The following is a 20,382-nucleotide window of genomic DNA, read 5'->3' as shown; positions in this document are numbered from 1 at the left end:
ACCATAATATACTCCATTGAAATCAATTGACTTTAATAATATTCCTAGGATACAATTGAATCCATGTAATCACAGCAGAATTATTAGAAAGACCAAAAAGAATACTAAACTCATACAAATTACAATTGACCTAAAAATCTTTCGTAAAACTATTCAATAGATTATATTAAAGAGCTCACAATATATCGACAGAATCACTTTACCTAAAAAAAACTAAAAGAAATCATATTTACCTTAAAACGAATACACCTTACTAAATTATATTCGAATATTCCTCAAATCCACTCATCAGGAAACCATTAATATATATACTCTTGATTATAATAGGAATACAATACAACACATTCTTAAAAAAAAATGATATAGGTAATTAGAAAACTAGAAAGAGACCTGAACTTGTAAAAGAATACACAGTTAAAAGATTAGCCTAATATCTAAATTATAAAAGATGGATAGTGAAAGAATGAGAAGTAATCTTCTAATTGAATAAGTACTCTATAAAACAGAGAAAGAGGAAAAATCAGAAATAGACCTTCCACACTCCATACCAGAAATAGAAACAGAATATAATCCAAACCTATTCTATAAATAAGAATATAAAGATTATAATCTGAAAAGACTTTTATAATATCGAGAGGAATAAGCTTTATATTATAAATAAGGATTTCGAGAATATGAAATTCGAATATAATACTAACTTTTATCTTAAGATCCTTAATAAAAAGCTAGCTTCCATTTAAAAGGAATTGAATGAGGGGTATCAATTTATACAGGATAATGTTTCTATACATTATATTTATAAAATATTAAAGTGGTTCCAAAAAAAGAGTATTCTTTTAATCAATCTCTAGCCTCCTTATAATCCCAATTTCAATCCTATAGAGTATATCTGATGACACCTAAAAGTATATGTTTTTGAAATGTTTTTGGATATTGTAGCAAATAAAAGCAAATCGGAATATGCTAGGCAAAGGCTAGAGAATACTTTGCAAGTAGTTTAAAATATATTAGATGATAGTTTATTTATAAATTTGAGGGCAAGTATGGGGGATAGAATAGAGGTTTGTATTGTAGCAAATAATTAGTATATTAAATATTAAAAGATTCTATTACAGCATTTTAATAAGATTTTATATTATTAATATATATATATATATAAATCAAAAGCATATTCAAATTTTAAAGCAAAATATTGAATAATTGATTTAATAATAATAATTGAATTGAATGTTGGTATTAATGAATTCCGGATAAAATCCGGTCGGCTAGTAGGAGTGCATTAGTACTGTAGAAATAATAAAATTTGATGTGAAAAGATGCTTCGGCTGATAGTAGTTAACACTAACTGTATTGCTGTGAGTTGCCAACGGCTTCCTGCATTGTTTCTATGCATTTTGAGACTTTCTCAAACACATTCTTCATATCTACAAATTTTGCAGTCAAATTCTGCGGGTCCCTCCACACTTGCAAATATCATGCTCATTTCGGGGTTCTTATTTTCTTTGGAAGTAACCAGTCTTAAATAGTGCAGCAGAGCTCATTTCTTTGTGTGCTGTTATTCGTCTGTATCACTCACATTGAAGGACTTAATTGATAAGAATCTTGAGATTTAGTCTCTTTACGACCCGCAAGCGCTTGTCAATGATTTATTGCGAATTATTCTTGCCTTTGGAGCTTGCTGTTTGGGGAGCTTAGTGTGATGTGGATGTTTGCATTGCTTGAGATTCCAACCATTCGAAGGTGAGGTAGAAATCCTGTAGCGATGCACACCAGACGAGAACGACGATTTCGTGTAGACCGCTTTCTGTATATCTCCATCGAAAGCTAGTTTCACTCAAGTAGTCTTATTAATAGCTCGAGATATTCCTGTCAGACTTGTTTCTGCACCTTTACCGATCCTTTTGACCTATCGATTCCCAACTTGCCATTAAGGCCTAGTTCGAACGACAAAGATTTCCATCGACGTGGAGTTATTCAGTGATGAGAACTTTCTTGAGTTCTAACAACGAGTACCCCATGGGATTAATTTCTTTTTCTGCTGACCTGTTCTATGAGTATACTCACGTTCTAACTGCAGAAACATATGAAATACCCCTTCCAGATACCTCACTGTATTATTTGCACTCAGAAGTAATAGAATGGAGCTATCTCCAAAACCAAACCCCAATAAAATATTTGAAACAAATGTTTTTAAAGCGTAGAGATGAATCGATTAATTGATTGGACAAATATGGTATGTGAAAGTAAGAAGAAACACTTGTAAGATTAAAGAAAAGAAAAAACAGTGAGCGGTATATACATCAATAATGTCTCATGGTGCAGCTCCTTCACCATCGATAAAACATCTAAATAATAACATAAAGTAGGTAAATTATGCCAATTGTGCCACTTTTAGATTTCTAGTGGTGGCATAAATTCTGGAAGAAGCGCGTGATAGATCTAAGGGTGGCACAGCAGTTCTCAAGACATATTTGGGCAAGAATGGTAAGCATGACGGAACCAATGTGATTGTGTCATAATTCGAGTATAGAGCTTCTGTCTGAGATGAATTTGTATTTTTGAAATGCAAAAAATTCAACGGCTGCTAACCGGAACGAAAGTCTCGAGGCTCCCTATGGAGGCACATTTTGATGTTGCAGAACATTAATACATTTTAGTTTCACTGTGGCGATACTTGATAATAGTCCAACCAATTCAAATCCGAAAGTTGTTGGGTAAACCAAGCATCGTTCATCGAATCCATCTGCATACCTGTATCAAACATGATAATATTATCATTGCCAAGCTCTCCATTGGGGACTCCAGGCACAATAGCTGAATAATCCTGGGGAATCGAATCTTGAGGATTAGTGATGTGCTGTTCAGCATGTGTTGGGTTACCGGTTATATTTGACCCGAGTGGATTTCCATTCAATGGATTCATAATTTCAGCCGATTTTCTTGCTTGAACTTTCTCTTTCAACGTTTCTAAAATATTTATGGCTCGTTTGGCTGATTGGATCTGCACTTTGTGATGCTCGAGAATCTCGATACATGAAGTCCATGATGTTTCGAAGCAATGTTCGGCGTATAAACTGGCTCGGATAAGCGGAGATAATTGTGCTGCAAGAAGGATAGTCGCAGCAGCGAATGCAACTGTTATTGTCAGTAAATAAGAATTAAGCGAGGTTCCTTGTTTTCTAAGAGCATTGACTGCCGTCCAATGATGACAAATTTTTACAAGAGACTTACAATAAACAGTGTGCCACCCTGAGCTACGATACTCCGTGTTGAGATTTTCGTGTATAGTCTCTACGAGCAAGTGAGCTGACTTCACACATAATGTGCAAACTCCAATAGCAAGGTCTTTCGTTAGTCCAGGCTCAGATTTGGCGAGTAGGGCTGACTTCTCCTTAAAGACGGACGCTAAGAGTACGGGTCGCAGGAGTAAGATGCGAACAAGTAAAAACCTGGGGGACAATGTTAGAGATTGAGTTGAAATTGACAGGTTTTGCTTCATTACCTGCTTCGTAAAACTTTCGACTGTAAAACAACATGAAGTTGGCCAGGTGCGAAAGCGTCGGTCCTTAGTGCAAACGAAGTAATATCCTTAAATATTTGAGGGACACTCCCCCGAAAATCATCGAGTTTCGCATTTATGGTCAATATACTGGCTAGATCATCTACCGACCAAGGATTGAAAGACTTGGCCAAATTGCTTTCACTCTTGCTACCTTGAAATACGTAAAACTTTGAAAGTATTTCATCCATAATGTCGAATAATCTGAGTGAGTAGACAAACAAATTCATCCGAGAATGGACTCCAGATGGTTGAGCTCCCGGAACTTGATGGGAATCTGCTGTTAAATATTGATCATCGATTATTGATGGTTCTGGGACATCGTAGGATCCGCTTCTTATCATAGTTGGTCGACCAAATGTCATGGCCAGTAACCTTTTTAGCAATTAGTCGCGGGAGGGGTAAAAGTTGAATAGGACTACAAACCGGTCAAGCAATATACAACAATGCCATACCCTTCGCTTAATCTCGTAACCTGATTGACTGGTTCTATGTGAGTTATTTTCTGTGTTAAGACCTAATCCTTGTGCGGTTCGAATAGCTAATCCAACCACATTCCAACATCTATTTGCATGTTCAGTGGATTGTAAATAAACACCCGTGAGTAGAAACAATTGAACCAAGGATAACTGTAGTGCATCCAATATCTCAAAGTTCAGTAACCTTCTCGATCGTCGATATAATTCATCTGCATAGCTTGATTTCCGTTGTGGAGGAACATCCTTACTATATTGACATCCCAAAGCAAAAACGAGATTAAGTGTAGCGTGAAAGATTGTTTCGTTCAACTCATCTCCATCTAATCCTTTTCCTGGTGATGATAGCCACAATCTCTCGTAAGTGGCATTGAAGGTCCGCAGATCTAAAAGAGGGAATACTGGATGAACGAATTCCCAATAACAATTTAAGAATTCATCAGCCTGTTGACGTTGAGGTAAAACAAAATTTGCGACATCTTGCTTATGAAGTATTTCTACTTCACCATGTGGTTGAGGTAGACTGTCAATTGATGGTCTATCCGTTTCATTGATCGGTACTGCTTGATCTGATGCTGCTTGTCGAACTTGAGATACTAATGCAATCGTCGATGATCCTCCGTAAAGAGAACCTTGTGTCTCCGTATTAGAAACCATAGCCAAACCACCAACATTTCCAGGAGAGGCTGCGGTCCCTACAGCCAGACTCGGAGATGAGGTTGATTGACTGACTGATTGAAAGTGAACATTTGGTTTTGGACTACTGATCATTAAAGACTTCCTGAATATCGGTAAATTAGCTGATTGGACACGAGTTCATAATGTTGGGACAATTGTCTGAGTGTGGACTATGATTGGAAATACCCAACATCCTTGATGTATTGAAGAGCCCAAATCTTTAGATGTTTTAAACGAGTCCATTACGCTTCATGAAATCGAAAGTCAAAAAGTAACGCCTTGGGTATTGGGTGAAATCCCGTGCAAAAGGTACCCGGCCTGCAGCCGGGGAAATTTAAGAAAAAACCCACCCGGTGTTGATAGAAGCTTTAGAGCCTACCGTTGCCTCCTCATAAGAACAACTGTCTTGAACACCTCTTCGTATACATGATGAACATGAAGGACGATCACCGTTGCATGCTGTCTTTCTTTGACGACAAGAATTGCAAGCTAACTGGGTTCTCCGACGTTTACGAACATGTTGTTGTGTTTGCAGTTGGTCCTGATTTTGAGATGCTCCAGGCACATCTTCGGGGCGAGGAATATCCATGGACGGAGATGGAGAAATGGGACTCGGGGAGAAAGTAAGAGTGGGGAGGTAAGAGGCAAGAAGAAAAATTGATGGAACGATGTGCCAAGACTCGAATCAAACGCTGGTAAAGGGGGGTTGAGATTGTGCTGATAACGGCCAGTATCAATGATATTTTGGCTGATATATATGTGAGGAGGAATTGTGAGACATCAAAGTGTTGATATTGCTTTGTTAATCCGCTGAATTGAAAGATGATCCGGGTAACTGGTCAGAATTCCCTGGATTTCGTTATTGATGGTCATGGTCATGGTAATAGTCACATGATTTTACGATTCTACTCGACCACTTACGTAGACATGTAGAATAGAGGATGGAAGGGTCGGTCCGTCATGACTAGGATAAAAAGTTGTCGATCTAAAGCCAATATGGTTAGCGCGTCACGGGACTCGTCTCTAGGAATGCTTTCTCTAGCTTGATTGTCATTTTGATATCATATCTGTATATTCCCACAAGAACGACATATTCAAGCATTCCTCGCAAATGATCGATAGTACGAAATTGAATCTTTTGAAAGCGTTCAACTGTTTCAATTATGAGGAGACTTGAGTTCAACGGCGATATTCAACACTACCGCTTGTACTCGCAGGCCTTTGGGCGGCAGAACCCAGAGACCTCTTCACAATTAATCAATTTTACCCCTTCATCTGCGGTTTGAACATTCACAACTAGATTTGTCTCGCCGATGCCCTCGCTTTACTTCCTTCCTGACTGGAATTTTTGATGCAATAGAACTTCATGAGTCACGCCGTGGCATCTGGAATTCCAGGTTAAAATCTGACACCGATTGGCTACGTCGTAAGGATGGATGGTGGTAAGCCTCCAAGGTGTAGTTTACGATAAGGAACGCATCATCCTTCCATCAGTACATGCTCAACTGATAGGCATTTTATATATTCAGTAAGTCCGTCGTAAAGGTATTTTCAATTCAAAATTCAAAATTCAAATCCCTTTGAACCTCTTGACATTTCCATCAATCAATCTCAAAGATTTCAAAGATGTCGTGCCCAGATTGCTTTCGAGGGGGACTAACCACAACAACCGCAACTGGCAAAGAAACTATCATTCATGGTCTTCCGACTTATGTTGCAGAACCAGAAAATGGAATTGTGCCAAAGGGTATAGTCGTTATCATCACTGATGCTTTTGGCTGGAATTTTGTGAACAATAGAGTAATGGCAGATCGATATGCCAAAGGAGGAGGACTTTTGGTTTATTGTCCCGACTTTATGGATGGTTTGTTATCTCCAGCTTTGTCTACCTTTGAACATAATCTAACCTCTCCATAGGCAATGCAATGAATCCTCGCGCCATATCTCTATTTGATAAAATTATGGAACCCGTGTCTTGGTTTACTACGATTTTCTTCAAACCTATATACGTTTTCCAAGCTATGATTATCGCAATTCCCTGGAAAACAAAGACCAAAATTCCCATCACCCATCCTAAAGTCGTCTCCTTCTTTCAAGCTCTTCGATCATCCGAACCTCCCTTTCCAACAAACATACTCAAGATCGGTGTCGCAGGCTTTTGCTGGGGTGGGAAGCACACTATACTTCTCGCACAGGATGATTTGTCACGTCGCGTTCAACGACATCAATCGCAAGCCAAATCTCTCACTCCTGAACCATTGATCGATTGCGCATTTACTGCCCATCCTTCGTATATCGAGGTACCAAACGATATCGAAGCAGTCAAAATTCCACTCAGTGTGGCAATTGGAGACAAAGATTCAGCTATGAAAGCTCCTCAAATTGATCAGATGAAGGAAATACTTCAGGCGAGGCAAGAGGGAAATTTTGAAGTCAATGTTCTTGAAGGCGCAAAGCATGGATTTGCCATTCGAACACACCCTGACGATAAGGATGAGTTAGAGTGTGCAAACAAGGCAGAAGCTCAGGCTATTGATTGGTTCAAGAGATGGTTTGCTTGACAATTATTTTCGTCCCAGGTGTTGAAGTCGGATTCTTCCGTTCTCAACGCGTCCTGTCGTTACATTTCCTCGTTTTCCAAATGTTTGCGTACTACTTTCTCACCAGACATGCCCTGTCATTACAATGTTTCAATACATTCACATGTTATCATCAGTCCACTTAAAATTCTGTGTCTCAAAATATTGGCATTTGCTTTGTCCCTTTTTCCAATGAACCAAAAAAAAAACCAAAGGTTCTTCCCCTATCTGTGAGCGAAAATCACGAGTGCAAGCTATGGTTGGGTATACCCTTCCAATTTCGGGAATATCAGTAAGCCTCGTAGCTCAAAGAGAAGTGACTACACAGTATGCAGTCGATCCGCCCTTGAGGCCTGCATAGTTTATGAGATTAAGTCGGTGGACCATAACTTCTCACATGAGTGGCGAGGGCCCTCGTAGTGAGAAAATTGATCAGTACACTCGTTCAGATGAACTCATATCGAGCATTCACAAGAAGCATTTCGAGGTGACATTTTTAAGTTATGAATATATGTTCGATTGTCTAAGACTTTTTCTTCCTAACTGGCCTAGAAGTAGATATTGAAAAGGAAGCCTGGCTCTTTCCTTCGACTGGTATTCATCCCCTACTCGACCACAGCTTCCGAATCATGGTATTTTTCGAGTCTCAACAACTTCTTTGCATTTTCCCTTCCAACATCTTCATATGCTTTTCGGCCACCAAGCGCCTTCTTGATGTTCTCCGCATCTCCATCCCACCATCCACATCCATTCTCAATTGTCTCATATGGATAATCAACACTGAATAACAATCTTTCGGGACCTAAATACTCACAAACATACTTGAGAGTAGGGGTTGAGAAATGACCGGAGGTTGTGAGCCAGATGTTTGTCTTGAAATAATCAACGACAGTCTTTTTCCAAGGGATGTCACCATTTTTCTCGGCGAGTGGCTTTTCGACGTCCTCAAACCAATGATTGATTCTCCAAAAATCGAAAGGAATATGCTCGCCCAAGTGACCGATGATGAGTTTGAGTTTTGGGAAACGATCAAAGACACCGTTACTGATGAGTCCCAAAACATGAAGGGAAACGGCATTGGCGAAACTAAGTGGTGGGCCAATGAGATATTTGCGTTGAGCAAATTGCTTCTCATACATGGATCCAGTTGGTGCGGCAGGATGAATGTAGAGTGGAACATCAAGCTCTACACACTTCTTCCAGAAAACATCGTAAGCAGGTTGATCGTAGTAGAGGTAGGTCTCTCCACCAGGACCAGCATGTTGAAAATCATTGACGAGAGCACCGTGGAATCCAAATTCCTTGACACATCTTTCCAACTCTGCGGCGGCTTGTTCGGGGTTGTGCATTGAAAGGCATGCGAAAGCTCCAAGTCGATCTCGGTGGTCTTTGATCTCATTTGCGATGTAGTTGTTACATTCAGTGGCATGTTTCTCGGCCTTAGTTGGGTCTGTGATTCCTTGAATACCGGGGACGGTTAAAGAAACGATGGTATAACCAATTCCATTGGCATCAGAGACCTTGACACGCTCACCAGTGATGGACTTGATTTGACGCATGTAACGATCGAGGTCCTTTGGGGCGATATACATTGCAGCCTGGTCACGAGATTGATCCGCCAAGTTGGGGATTTCGTAGGCTTCTTCGAGGGAGACTTTACCGAGCATGTTGATGGCAATTCTAGTGTTTTCTTAAAAGTAGATAATCGAGGGGTTTTAAGTGAGTTGAATTGATTGGCTTGATGATCAGATGTTTGAACTGTTTGTTTGAGGATAATGGGAGTGAAGATGGAAGGCCTATTGAGCTCTTATATAGATATCGAGAAGATTCAGCTTCATCTACCTTTTCAAGGGTATGAATCATGTCATTGACCATATTTTGCTACTTCCGAAACTTTCGTTGAGGCGTGTAAGTCTCGACGGTCTAATTCACTAGGGCCGACGCCACAAATTCGTAGTCGAGATGATTTACTGTTCAGATCAGCGCTCGCATCGAAAAAGTTCCGATGTATGACACTCAAGGCATTGCTAGCTCATCGTAATTCTTGCACTGTGCTGTGTTGAACTCGCCTTCTCTTGTTTCGGGGAGTTATGGTTCCTGGCTTATCGGGGAGTTAGGAACTCACGAGAAAAATGGGGCGGAATTCAATTCTCATCTGTCAATTCAAACACTTTTAGTGTCTCAAGAAACGGCATGAGTATGGGTAGATCGAGGTTCAGCCTCAATCGAACTTTATGGAAAGTTTCAAAGGTTAAGCGGGATATATGGCGTTGACTTGCTCGATGGCTCATAAATGACGGCAACAACGGCATCTTTCAATGACTCTGGGCCGACCATCTTCCGCATTTTATTAGTAATACCCGTACATTGTCAGAGTATGTAGGAGTAAACATACTTTCACAGAATAGCGGCGTATTAAAAACGTCAATTTCCAGATTTCTGCATCATGACTTGACATTGAACGAGTAAATAAATGACAAATTCCAAGGAGTCTGTACTTGTTGCTGGTACAATATATCCATTAATTGCGGAGAAACACTAATCTCGAATAAGTGAATCCAGACTAACAAAAGGGTGAATACAACCAAATGGTTGTAGATAATCGGTCGAAAACAATATGAACATAGTGCTGGAAAGACCGGAAGGTTGTGATCGAATTCAAAACTTCCATACCACCCTGGGACAGCACCTGTAAGATTTTTAATGCTATGGCCAAGGATATGTAAGAAGCTCGTCTTCCTCCCCGTCATATGCCAATCGCACAAAATATTCTGCATCATGAAAATTTGCGAGCTCTCTCACAAAACCGTTGGTTGTGAAAAGAACCTTGAAAATTCGTTCTCGAGTCGAAAACGACTTTGCAGCAACGGATTTACATATAAGGGCAATCAAGTCCTTAAAATTCTTCTAGAGCAATGCACTCCCTTCACATCCATCAAATATCTCCAAGCCATCGATCATTCAAAATTGCAAAGCCGGTCCGTCTGAGATTAGATCTGCTAGCAACTGGATTGTAGCTGGCAGTGCATCGGTATCCTCTTTCAATCTCTGGAAACGCTCGATGGAAAAATTGGGACAGGTTCCATCTGTCCCAATATCATCCCCAATCATATTTATGATTTGTCCGATCAGGCCATAGACAACCTTGAGAAGTTCTGTTGCTGGATTCCTGGTCCTCCAATGTCTCGCGTCATAGTGTCAGAACTCGGCCATCACTGTAAGGTGGGCAAGACGAAGATTACTCAAAACAAAAGCCTATACGAGAGTGTTTTGGCCCGGCTGTTCTAAGCCATGTGGATCCTTAATCCATAGAGTTCCAGATGTGGGTGCTACAATCCATTGTAGGATACGTGTCGAAATATCACCATTAACTACCAGGGATTGGCCCATTACAATCAATGTATCGACATCAACAGAAGCTTGTATATATTGAAGAAGAAATTCGCTATCTTCAAGCATACTTGCTTTCGACAAGCGAGGGCTAGAATCTAATGAAGGGTTAGGACTAGTACCTAGATGATACCCAGCCCCACCAGCCCCACCAGAACCCCTCTGCATTTTCGATTCTGGAGTATTTGGAGGATTGATCTCATTCAGTCTCTCCTTCATTTCTTTATTTTCTAGTAAAAGCTTGTGCATTGTATTTCCAAGCTGCAACAATTGCATGTGATTCTGCTTTTTAGATATATGCCTCTCTTCTGCTGTGACTCGAGTCGTATATGTTTGTAACTTTTGAACAGCCTTTTGAACAGCCTTTTGAACAGCCTTTTGAACGGTTTCTTCCAAGAACGAACGACCAAGCGATTTCGAAAAGCGTTTCTAAGACGCTTGATACCATTTACGAATTGTAACTTCAAGGAAGTCGAAAAGTTGAATATAAAATTCGGTTATATGACATTTAATGTATGCAGATTTTTGATATCTTGTGGTGGCAGCGGCAATCCAAAAAGATCGGACTTGGTTAGATATATCGTCTGATGCGTCAGATACCTCCTCGGCGATTTTGCTATGAGTTGTGATTGCCTTTGTAAAGCTGTTAGCTCTGAGATTCTCTCAAAACATGTTTGTAGTCTCGTACCCTGACCAAGGCAGAAAAGGCACTAGTGAGTACGCTGGTATACCTATCCCCGCTCGGTAACAATGCAAATAGACTTTGTAAAGTTCTCTTCGGGGAATTTTTGACTTCAGCACCCTTCGCCTCTTGCTTCTTTTGCAAAATGTCTTGTTGTAGCCGTAACGTCAAAAGCAGAACATCCGTGCCATTATTTCCACTCGTAATGGAAACTTCGGCTTTATGAAGCTTGAGCTTGTCTTCGAGGTTTCTCTAAGACACTGACAGTTTGTCAATTTTCTCCTCCAAATTCGGAAGCTTTCTTTCTAAGAAGTTGGGCTATATTAGATCCCATAACTTGCGAAACTGGAGGAATTTGAAGAACTGAAAAGCGTTGAACTTGATAAACTAAACTCTAGAAAAAACAGTTTTTCTTTCATGTTGTCGTCGATTCCTTGCTATTATCTGGGTACAAAATCTTGGTGTAAGTGATTTGGTAATTTCTCTTGCTGAGGTCTCATGTCCTGGTTTGATATGGTGGTATTTGTGCAATGCTGAGTGATAATTACATAGGTATGGGGCATGTTGAGCTTATGGATGAGATAGATCCCGTTGCAAATCTATCTAAACCGGTTATGAAGGAAGGCTTCCACGAGATCATCCAGGCACTCTCCGCCAGCCAACATATTGGGAAAGACCAGTGGTATGCGGTCTCTATCAAAGGCAAAGAGGCAGAGGAGTCATTCTTCTTCTTCACGGTACCCCCCAACATTCCGAGACGTGCAAATCTCCTGGATATTCGCTATTGTGATTGAATTTTAGGGCCGCACGTTGTAGAAAGAGCTTATTCCGTCGGTATGGAAGAATTTAGTTTTCGTGATATGATAGTGATCCGGCTGATTTGAATTCAATAGAATGTGTTGTTATTTCGACAGGCAGACCCCTACTTGTTTTGACTGTTGCAGATATTGAAATCAAAGAAGATGTGATCGAGAAAGAGCCTTCTCCATGGTTTTATCTTGCAGAACGATGGAAAGCTGTCTTAGTCATTGATGAGGCTGACATTTTTCTCAAACGCCATAAATACACAGATCTCACTTGTAATGGAATTGTCTCGGGTATATTCAAAACGAAACCCACAGATCAGAACCAAAATGCATTAACTGTTATTGAAGTATTTCTACGTAAAATGGAATATTTTCAAAGTCTCCTCTTCCTCACGACGACAGATCGATGAAACCTTTACCTCTCGTGCCTATGTTGTGATCGAATATCTACCACTTGGCAATGAGAGACGTCATCAAACCCCGGACGGTCTCTCTAAAAAAATGTGAAAGGAGACTGATGGAAAAATTGAACTGAGTTGGAATACAAACAAATATGTGAAGCAGGATGCTGAACGACTGGATATGGGTTTGAACGGTAGAGAAATTCGCAATGCACTTCAAACTGCTATTTCACTTGCAGATTTTGAAGCCATAGGGGAATCTGGGTAAAAAGGGAGTGATCCTATTAATGTGGAAAAGGGACACTTTGAAAGAGTTTTTGAATTGAGCATATCATTGCGCCCTTATCTCACCTCGATCAAGCGCGATACTCAGGAATCAAGAGCTCAGAATTATTATGGTAGAAATGATAGTTATCAGGAGTCATCGAATTACCGGGCACGCTAGTACAGAGCTATCAAAAATATGCTGCCAACAGTTGCAAGAAGCTATAAAATCCATCTCCAACCTATAGATAGCATTTGCCAACGGTTCACCTATCACGGCTCCCAATACTGGGCCAAGGTTCGTCGCTGAGAGTCAGACTTAAGATTATTATAGTTTGGGATGATTGAATGAATTTAATTGCTATAGACATGCGTTGGCGGTATTTGATCAATCCTAACATTGATGTCGTGTTGAAGAAGAGGAACACAGGAAAGTTATATATTTGCGCTGAGAGGAGAGAACATCATTGGCTTCACGAATGATCAATGTGATGCATCAATTGGGGGAACACAGAATAAGGGATCTCTGCATTCATTTCAGTCATGTCAGAAATTGCTTTTATCGTGAGATGAGAGAGCTCGGTGGTGGGTGTGGTCAGTTTGAACCACAGTCTCAGTATTTACTAGGTCTTCATTTGACATTGAGGATTACTAGGGAAGCTGATTCTCAAGGAAAAAGTTCGACAGCATTAAATATCATTTGAAATTGAACAATTTTAACATAGATGTTGTTTGTCAAAAGTTGATAGGACGAGTAAAGTACATGAGAGAATTCAAGGAAAATCCAACCACCCCACGCTTAAGGTTAATACGGCGGTGCAATTGTGGCTTGAGAACTGTCACGAAACTGTATTTCAAACCGAGGCTCTTTCGGCCCTTGTAAAAAAAAGCTTCATTAACCTACTTCGTATCTAGTACATGATGTGCGCGGCCAATGAGAAAGGCTAAATTTTAAAAAAGTCAAAGGTTTTCACTATCTATCCATATTAGCATTTTCAAGCTACCTCAAGCACACACCGGAATCGTATCAATCATAGGCCATGGTCCATGGGGGATGGTACGGGATGGCCGACATATGATTGCAACCTTATGAGTATTCAGAGGATACACTGCAGACAAGATCATAGTCGGCATAGGAAAGCCAAGGGCTCAACCTACTGCCATATGAAATGTTTTTGCCTCCTTCTCGAGTCTCAATAGAAATCCCATTTTCCAAATGGCATGTCACCCCTCCTTATGTAATAAATTTTGCGGGGGGGAGGGGAGGGGGGAGATTTCTCTTCCTTGTCATTCACTCTTGCCCATGTCGATGTCGATGTCTTGGTGGGGCACGGACGAGCTGCATTGGTGTAACTACCTAGTAATCGTTAGCTGGGCATTCTTTCCCGCTGACGATAGATTTGAGTGAGAGACAAAATATTTTCTTCTATTCTCTTCCCCGATTGTCATCGTTACCATCATGTCTTCTTCTGGTATTGAAGCATCTCATCCATTTAATGATGAAAATGTTGCTTCATATAGACAGCCTGCAAATGATGGGTATCTGAAAGAGAAGCATGAAGAAGAAGTACTTGATACCTTCTCTCCACCATATCATGACAATACCATATCCGTCAACCAGACACATGATTCTACCCATCGACAATTAAGACCAAGACATATTCAATTGATTGGTATTGGAGGGACAATTGGAACTGCTCTTTATGTTCAAATTGGTCATGGGTTAATAAATGGAGGACCAGGAAGTTTGTTTTTGGCCTTCACTTTTTGGTATGTATATCTCTTTCCAGACCATTGACGTAGAAGTACATGGAGAAAGGGAATCGGTCTCTGATTTATCGAAATGATAGGTGCACTTTCATTCTGGCCGTCACAAATGTAAGTATTCCTTTCGGTCATTAATTACCTTTTTCTGACTGTGAAAACTTTAGTGTATGGCCGAAATGGTAACCTACCTACCAATATCATCTCCATTTATTCGATTCGCTGGTCGGTATGTCGATGAAGCATTTGGAGTTGCTGCAGGCTACAACTTTTTTATCTTTGAAGCCGCGCTTGTTCCATTCGAAATTGTAGCTTGTAATATTATCATTCATTATTGGAGTGATGCAGTTCCTGCTGGTGGAATCATTGCTATTGTTATAGTTCTCTATGGGTATGCTACTCTGAATTCCATTCTTATACCCAAATCATTAACTAACAATATTATAGTTTCATTAATCTGTTTGCTGTTAGATGGTATGGAGAGTCAGAATTTTACCTCGCCATGGGGAAAGTGATTTTGATTGTTGGTCTGATAATATTTACTTTTATCACGATGCTTGGTGGAAACCCACTTCATGATCGATTTGGGTTCCGATTTTGGTCCAGTCCAGGAGCTTTCACCGAACTCTATAAAACGGGATCTCTTGGTCGCTTCCTAGGATTTTTGCAGTGCCTCATTCAAGCCTCATTCACCATAGCTGGTCCAGACTATGTCTCAATGGCAGCCGGCGAAGCCCAAAATCCCAGAGTTGTTATGCCTAGAGCATTTAATGGCGTTTTCTATAGGCTTACCGCATTTTTCGTGCTGGGAAGTTTGGCTGTAGGAATCTTAGTTCCATACAATGACCAGGAACTCAAAGACGCGTTTACAAATGGTCTACCGGGAGCAGCAGCTAGTCCTTATGTAGTCGCCATGAATCGACTTCAAATTAGAATTCTCCCGGATATCGTAAACGCCATGGTTCTTGGAGCTGCTTTCTCGGCGGGTAATTCTTATGTTTATTGTGCATCAAGGTCACTTTTCGGTCTTGCGCTTGAAGGAAAAGCTCCCAAATTCCTCACCAAATGCACAAAGGAGGGTGTTCCAATATATTGTGTTTGTGTTACGTTGGCCATTGCATTATTGAGCTTTTTACAAGTTTCAAATAACGCAGCTGTAGTACTTCAATGGTTTGTTAATTTGGTTACTGCAAGTCAATTGATTAATTTCAGCGTCATGGCTTATACGTTCATATGTGTAAGTGAAGTTGTTAAATTCTCAGAGTGGTTATGAGGGTAATACTGACTTGATGTAGTGGAAGAAAGCATGCGATGCACAAGGACTTGATAGAAATACTTTACCACATAGAAGTTTTTGGCAACCATTCAGTGCATATTATGCATTGACAGGATGTTTTATCATGACTTTTGTTGGTGGATATACAGTTTTCCTACCTGGTATGTGGAGTGTTTCCCCCTTGCGAATTTCTTTGGCCTCTTGGATTGAAAGAACTAATTTTATGACAGGTGCGTGGGATGTTCCAACTTTCCTCTTCTCCTATGCAATGGTTGGTATTTTTCCAATTATTTTTATCGGATGGAAAATTGTAAAGAAGACAAAATGGTTAAAACCACACGAGGTGATATTGAGAACTCAGGAGGTGGAAGAAATTGAAGAGTATACAAGGAATTATGTTGAAAGACCTCCGAAGACAAGGTGGCATGCTTACGTGGACAAAATCTTTAGTTAGTGGCAGGTGAAATAGGAGGTTAAAGAATCTATCATGGCCATTAAGTTTTTGGTTGGGGTTAAATGTGACTATTACATTTTGTGGCACTGATTTTCTTCTCAGACGACGGCCGAAGATAGAATCGGCGACCAATTTATGAAGTTTTGAACAAGCTGCCTGTGGTTGAACCAAAATGTTTGTGCGGGGTACTGGATTTTCCGTTCCGGTGTCTTCTAGCCTGAACGCGTCGTGGCGAGCGTCAACCACAATTATTCAACCTCTAACCATTTTTGCCGTCCACGACGTTACTCTCTGCGAACACTTCGAGATATCAACGATTGTTAAAACTCAATGTCTTTGTGTCGCAATAACAAGACACTTTGGGAAAATGGTGAGTGTGCGGGATGGAACTAAGATCTTGACGACAAATCTTCGAGCATGAACAAACAAGAACGTGCGCAATCACGATGATTGGGCACGCGATGACGGATTACTGTATCCTAGACTTTGCCGGAAGTAAATTGAATGTCTGGTGCCAGGAGGCTGGGACGGGTAGGGTGATAGTAGATGGGGAATAATACCAAGGCAAGGGGAGTTCCTGCTTATAATACCCCAGAAGGTGGATGTTTCAAAGCCTTGATCGTTTTTCCAGAGTCGGTTTGTCCATATGCACTGACGCTCATGGAACAGTATCAGGCAAGAATTGACATCATTATTCTGTCAGCCGATTTGGTAGCTGTCGAAGCTTTTCCTTGCTCTCGACAATTGCCATCGAGTTAGATCTCAACATTCTCGAGTTGGACACAGACACGCCAATACCAATAGTGGTCATTATCAGGTTTCCTCCCAAGAAAAATTTGCTGGAGATGATAGATTCGGTGAATGGAGATTTAGTGATGTACAGATGTATGGAGCAATCATGATGGAGCTTTCGTATCCTTGGGTGAACTTATCATTTCCAGGTCAATTTGGCGACGGATAAAAAGTCTTGTAGCACGAGTTTTTTTTTCCATAGCCGCACTTTTCTTGCGCACGCTCACGAAAACTTTGCCAAAGTTGGATGTTTGTTCCCTGACTATCGTGTGTAGTATTGGCGTCGATTTTCTTTTTGATATGACATTGGTTGCTACCACACATGTGTTGCCCCTTATCTAGAGCCCACGCTTCAGATACTCAATCCATACAGGATTAAGCCATTTTTGCTAATTTCTCCCACGCGATATTGATTACAACCTCGTTAACTTCAAAGGCTATCAGCTCAGATAGACACATGTCGTTGACGTGTTCACGCTCCATGATACATTGGACACAATAAACTTTCGACACCTCACTTTCATATTAAACTTCGCCGCCACGAGATTCCAACCATAAATGCCAGTCGGGGGTAAACGATGCACGATAGACGTTACACTTGGAAACCGCACTGCCTGAGCCTTAAATTGCCGTAATTCTTTGTTTGTTTCTATCCAATCTCAACCAAGTAGCTGACAAAATGCCCCATATCACTCTCGGCTTCCTGTTTTCTATTGTAATGGTTTCATTGTTCTTCGCAACATTACTAATCGAATTAATTCATTTTCTCAGAATGTCACCGTGCGTCATCAAATGTTCAGACTCTTGGATTGTTCTCAAGGCAAATTCGAATAAAGAATGGAATTTTTGCTCTTGTGATCTGCGGTAGTCATGATCTGACACCTTGTTAGATCGAAGGGATTTCCCGCAAATTCCATCGTTGGTGGAGGCGCCTCTTTGAACTATTCTATCCATCTTTTGAGGTTTGAATTTGGTCTCGAACTAGTCAATCACGAGAATTTTTTATCCTTTGTCCACATGCTAGTTGCATGCTGGTGATGGGAACTCTTCTTCAATTAATCTACACTGTGTAATGTCGAGTCATTTCATCATTCATAATCTTCTAAATACGTTTCATCACTACTTACTTGAAATCATCTTCATCCATTGTATTGAAGTAATCATGAGTCCAATAATTCAACTATTTAGACGCAAATCTCCTCTTCAAGAAAAGCTTGCAGAAATAGTGAAGTTACCGCATTCAGTCCTTATAACTATTCCGGCTGGAACACCACCTCCAGGGGTCAAATCCCTTTCTGAAAACCCAGAGACCCTGCAACCGGTTATTATCGCAGTTTGTAGCATTTTGTTTGCTCTTATGCTTATATGTTGTGGGATTCGTACATGGACAAAATTCATGATTATGCGACCTGTGAAACTGCGCTGGAACGATTGTAAGCAAGACATTTCACCCTTCACCACCAGCCAGATTGTTGTGACTATGAATTATTAAAAAAGTTGGAATACTGATCAAGCTTTTTTTAGTAACCTGGCTTCTTGCCTTGGTATGTACTGATTCTGTCATGAAAGCCAAGCTTCTGACTTGTCTGTAGCTCACCTCAATAACCTGTTATGTAATCACCATGATATGTATGCTACTTCATCACTACTCCATGTGTACTTAACTAACGATAGACGTAGCTGTCACTGGTCTAGGAACCGTAGGGTTGCATACATGGGATTATTCACTCGCTAGATTATTTACCAATTACAACGGAGTTGTACGTATTCTTGGAAAGGTTTTAGTTCATTCCTAACATAACATAGGGATTCATTGTACCTACTTGGAATACCCCTTTGGCTTTTGGGCTCGTGAAACTTACAATTTGGCTCACTTATATCGAAATATTTACTTCAATGCGTTGGGTTAGAGTTTGTTGTTATGTTGGTGCCGCCATAACTTCGATTTGGTATTTTCCAGTAGTCATTGCTACACTTGTCTGGACAACCCCGCCGCGTGGCAAGAACTTCGTATACAGTTTAATTTCGGATGGAATATTTACCACTCAAAAATTGACTATTCCTATAGCTGCTGTTGGCTTGGCAATTGACGTTTTCCTATTTGCTATACCATTACTCGCAGTAAGCAAATTACATATGGCAACAAAAAAGAAATTGGGAGTAGCATTGATATTTGCCACTGGAGCATTGTAAGTTTCATTTTCACAAAAAGAAAATATTTGTGGATAGAAATACTAACATAAGAAAACAGAGCCATTGTTGCTTCAATCTTGAGTATTATTTACCGCGTTCGACTCAATGAGGTATTGGATAACACATGGGCTTTAGTACCCGTATTTATCTTGACGTAAGAATCATAGAAGTTAAACATCATATATGCTAACTTTATTTTACAGCCTCGCGGAGTTGTTTATCGGTATGATCATTGCTTGTACTTGGCACATGTCGAAATTCTTCCGTACATACGATCGGCAGTTTGGAAAGGTGGGCTCGAGCATAGCATATATTGTATGTTTCAGATGCGCGAGAAAGTTTAAGCAAAGAAAATAATCAGAGAAATCCGGTAAGGGCAGTGAGGGTTCTGAAACAAACGTGGAATTGGTCAACAAAGAAAGATGTAAGAAGCAACCTAAACTTTATCCTAATCTCGACGTTACGAATTTCAATGCAACTATAGTCGAGGAAGATTTTAAATCTGATGAAAATATTGAGCTTGGGAATACAAATGGAGTTGGAAATCATTAATTCTATGAGAATTAAAATTCCAAAAGAGGTCTAACAGTTGTATATTTGGGAAGACTCGGGGGGACTCCCATTTTTAATTCTTTGGTCAGCAACCAGAGCAATCCAATGTAATGTTTCATTTCGAAAGCAAGACTCATGGCGCAAATTCAGCTTTGTTCGTGAAATTCTTTCTTTTAAAATTGTATCTGTATGTATAAATCAAATTTATTATGAAAAAAGTTCACTGGCAATGAGATGGAATAAACTACATTCGAGTACACGAGTGTGTTTTCTTTGAAATCTTAAGATTCAGTATCAGGAAATGGATATTTATAGGTCTTGATATTGATAATATAGAATATGCACGATAATCCATATCTTCTAGCCCTTTTTGTATATATCACGAGCACGATCATGATACACATCATTCAGCTTTCATCCCCTTGATTTTCTCGATCAGAACATAAGTTTGTTATTGAATTGGAGAAAGTTTCAAGGAATATCGATTGCGAACCATCATACAGTCTTCTTGGAGTA

The 20,382-nt window shown here is 40.1% G+C and overlaps 6 protein-coding genes across 6 annotated transcripts; 3 read left to right on the top strand and 3 right to left on the bottom strand.

Moving 5' to 3' along the window:
• Nucleotides 1-2,540: 2,540 nt before the first annotated feature.
• Nucleotides 2,541-5,524, bottom strand: BCIN_11g00100 (hypothetical protein). The gene is made up of 5 exons (XM_024695757.1): nucleotides 5,064-5,524; nucleotides 3,986-4,816; nucleotides 3,503-3,934; nucleotides 3,232-3,449; nucleotides 2,541-3,135 (listed from the first exon to the last, which is right to left on the bottom strand). Exons 1-5 carry the CDS (start codon nucleotides 5,300-5,302, stop codon nucleotides 2,660-2,662), a joined length of 2,196 nt encoding a protein of 731 aa, XP_024551551.1. The 5' UTR covers nucleotides 5,303-5,524; the 3' UTR covers nucleotides 2,541-2,659.
• A 329-nt stretch (nucleotides 5,525-5,853) lies between these two features.
• On the top strand, nucleotides 5,854-7,428 carry BCIN_11g00090 (hypothetical protein). Its single transcript, XM_024695756.1, has 2 exons — nucleotides 5,854-6,577; nucleotides 6,631-7,428. The coding sequence occupies exons 1-2, from the start codon at nucleotides 6,340-6,342 to the stop codon at nucleotides 7,272-7,274; spliced, it is 882 nt and encodes a 293-aa protein (XP_024551550.1). The 5' UTR covers nucleotides 5,854-6,339; the 3' UTR covers nucleotides 7,275-7,428.
• Nucleotides 7,429-7,780: 352 nt separating this feature from the next.
• Nucleotides 7,781-9,111, bottom strand: BCIN_11g00080 (hypothetical protein). Its single transcript, XM_001552406.2, has one exon. The coding sequence runs from the start codon at nucleotides 8,957-8,959 to the stop codon at nucleotides 7,898-7,900; it is 1,062 nt and encodes a 353-aa protein (XP_001552456.1). The 5' UTR covers nucleotides 8,960-9,111; the 3' UTR covers nucleotides 7,781-7,897.
• A 1,436-nt stretch (nucleotides 9,112-10,547) lies between these two features.
• On the bottom strand, nucleotides 10,548-10,901 carry BCIN_11g00070 (hypothetical protein; the record flags this gene model as incomplete). The annotated part of the gene is made up of 2 exons (XM_024695755.1): nucleotides 10,548-10,711; nucleotides 10,754-10,901. 2 exons carry the CDS (start codon nucleotides 10,899-10,901, stop codon nucleotides 10,548-10,550), a joined length of 312 nt encoding a protein of 103 aa, XP_024551549.1.
• Nucleotides 10,902-14,275: 3,374 nt separating this feature from the next.
• Bcagp2 lies at nucleotides 14,276-16,516 on the top strand. The gene is made up of 6 exons (XM_024695754.1): nucleotides 14,276-14,605; nucleotides 14,686-14,713; nucleotides 14,767-14,990; nucleotides 15,047-15,836; nucleotides 15,895-16,036; nucleotides 16,106-16,516. Exons 1-6 carry the CDS (start codon nucleotides 14,295-14,297, stop codon nucleotides 16,327-16,329), a joined length of 1,719 nt encoding a protein of 572 aa, XP_024551548.1. The 5' UTR covers nucleotides 14,276-14,294; the 3' UTR covers nucleotides 16,330-16,516.
• A 1,616-nt stretch (nucleotides 16,517-18,132) lies between these two features.
• Nucleotides 18,133-20,089, top strand: BCIN_11g00050 (hypothetical protein). Its single transcript, XM_024695753.1, has 7 exons — nucleotides 18,133-18,554; nucleotides 18,646-18,665; nucleotides 18,714-18,750; nucleotides 18,802-18,881; nucleotides 18,928-19,310; nucleotides 19,373-19,468; nucleotides 19,518-20,089. Exons 1-7 carry the CDS (start codon nucleotides 18,284-18,286, stop codon nucleotides 19,669-19,671), a joined length of 1,041 nt encoding a protein of 346 aa, XP_024551547.1. The 5' UTR covers nucleotides 18,133-18,283; the 3' UTR covers nucleotides 19,672-20,089.
• Nucleotides 20,090-20,382: the final 293 nt, after the last annotated feature.

The sequence above is a fragment of the Botrytis cinerea genome, chromosome 11 (assembly GCF_000143535.2).
Source record: "Botrytis cinerea B05.10 chromosome 11, complete sequence".
Taxonomy (NCBI): Eukaryota; Fungi; Ascomycota; class Leotiomycetes; order Helotiales; family Sclerotiniaceae; genus Botrytis; species Botrytis cinerea.
Note: the sequence above shows the minus strand (reverse complement) of the source record. Positions and strands in the feature narration are given on the sequence as shown.

What these genes read in the sequence shown, in the direction of transcription:
- BCIN_11g00090 (XM_024695756.1), top strand. Translation starts at nt 6,340, where the DNA reads ATGTCGTGCCCAGATTGCTTTCGAGGGGGACTAACCACAACAACCGCA. An exon ending in TTGTCCCGACTTTATGGATG is followed by an intron (nt 6,578 to 6,630) that starts GTTTGTTATCTC and finishes ACCTCTCCATAG; the next exon opens with GCAATGCAATGAATCCTCGC.
- BCIN_11g00050 (XM_024695753.1), top strand. Translation starts at nt 18,284, where the DNA reads ATGAGTCCAATAATTCAACTATTTAGACGCAAATCTCCTCTTCAAGAA. An exon ending in GAAACTGCGCTGGAACGATT is followed by an intron (nt 18,555 to 18,645) that starts GTAAGCAAGACA and finishes AGCTTTTTTTAG; the next exon opens with TAACCTGGCTTCTTGCCTTG. An exon ending in ATATTTGCCACTGGAGCATT is followed by an intron (nt 19,311 to 19,372) that starts GTAAGTTTCATT and finishes ATAAGAAAACAG; the next exon opens with AGCCATTGTTGCTTCAATCT.
- Bcagp2 (XM_024695754.1), top strand. Translation starts at nt 14,295, where the DNA reads ATGTCTTCTTCTGGTATTGAAGCATCTCATCCATTTAATGATGAAAAT. An exon ending in TCATTCTGGCCGTCACAAAT is followed by an intron (nt 14,714 to 14,766) that starts GTAAGTATTCCT and finishes TGAAAACTTTAG; the next exon opens with TGTATGGCCGAAATGGTAAC. An exon ending in TGGCTTATACGTTCATATGT is followed by an intron (nt 15,837 to 15,894) that starts GTAAGTGAAGTT and finishes GACTTGATGTAG; the next exon opens with TGGAAGAAAGCATGCGATGC.
- BCIN_11g00100 (XM_024695757.1), bottom strand. Translation starts at nt 5,302, where the DNA reads ATGGATATTCCTCGCCCCGAAGATGTGCCTGGAGCATCTCAAAATCAG. An exon ending in AAAGCTTCTATCAACACCGG is followed by an intron (nt 4,817 to 5,063) that starts GTGGGTTTTTTC and finishes ACCGATATTCAG; the next exon opens with GAAGTCTTTAATGATCAGTA. An exon ending in AGGGTGGCACACTGTTTATT is followed by an intron (nt 3,136 to 3,231) that starts GTAAGTCTCTTG and finishes TGACAATAACAG; the next exon opens with TTGCATTCGCTGCTGCGACT.
- BCIN_11g00080 (XM_001552406.2), bottom strand. Translation starts at nt 8,959, where the DNA reads ATGCTCGGTAAAGTCTCCCTCGAAGAAGCCTACGAAATCCCCAACTTG.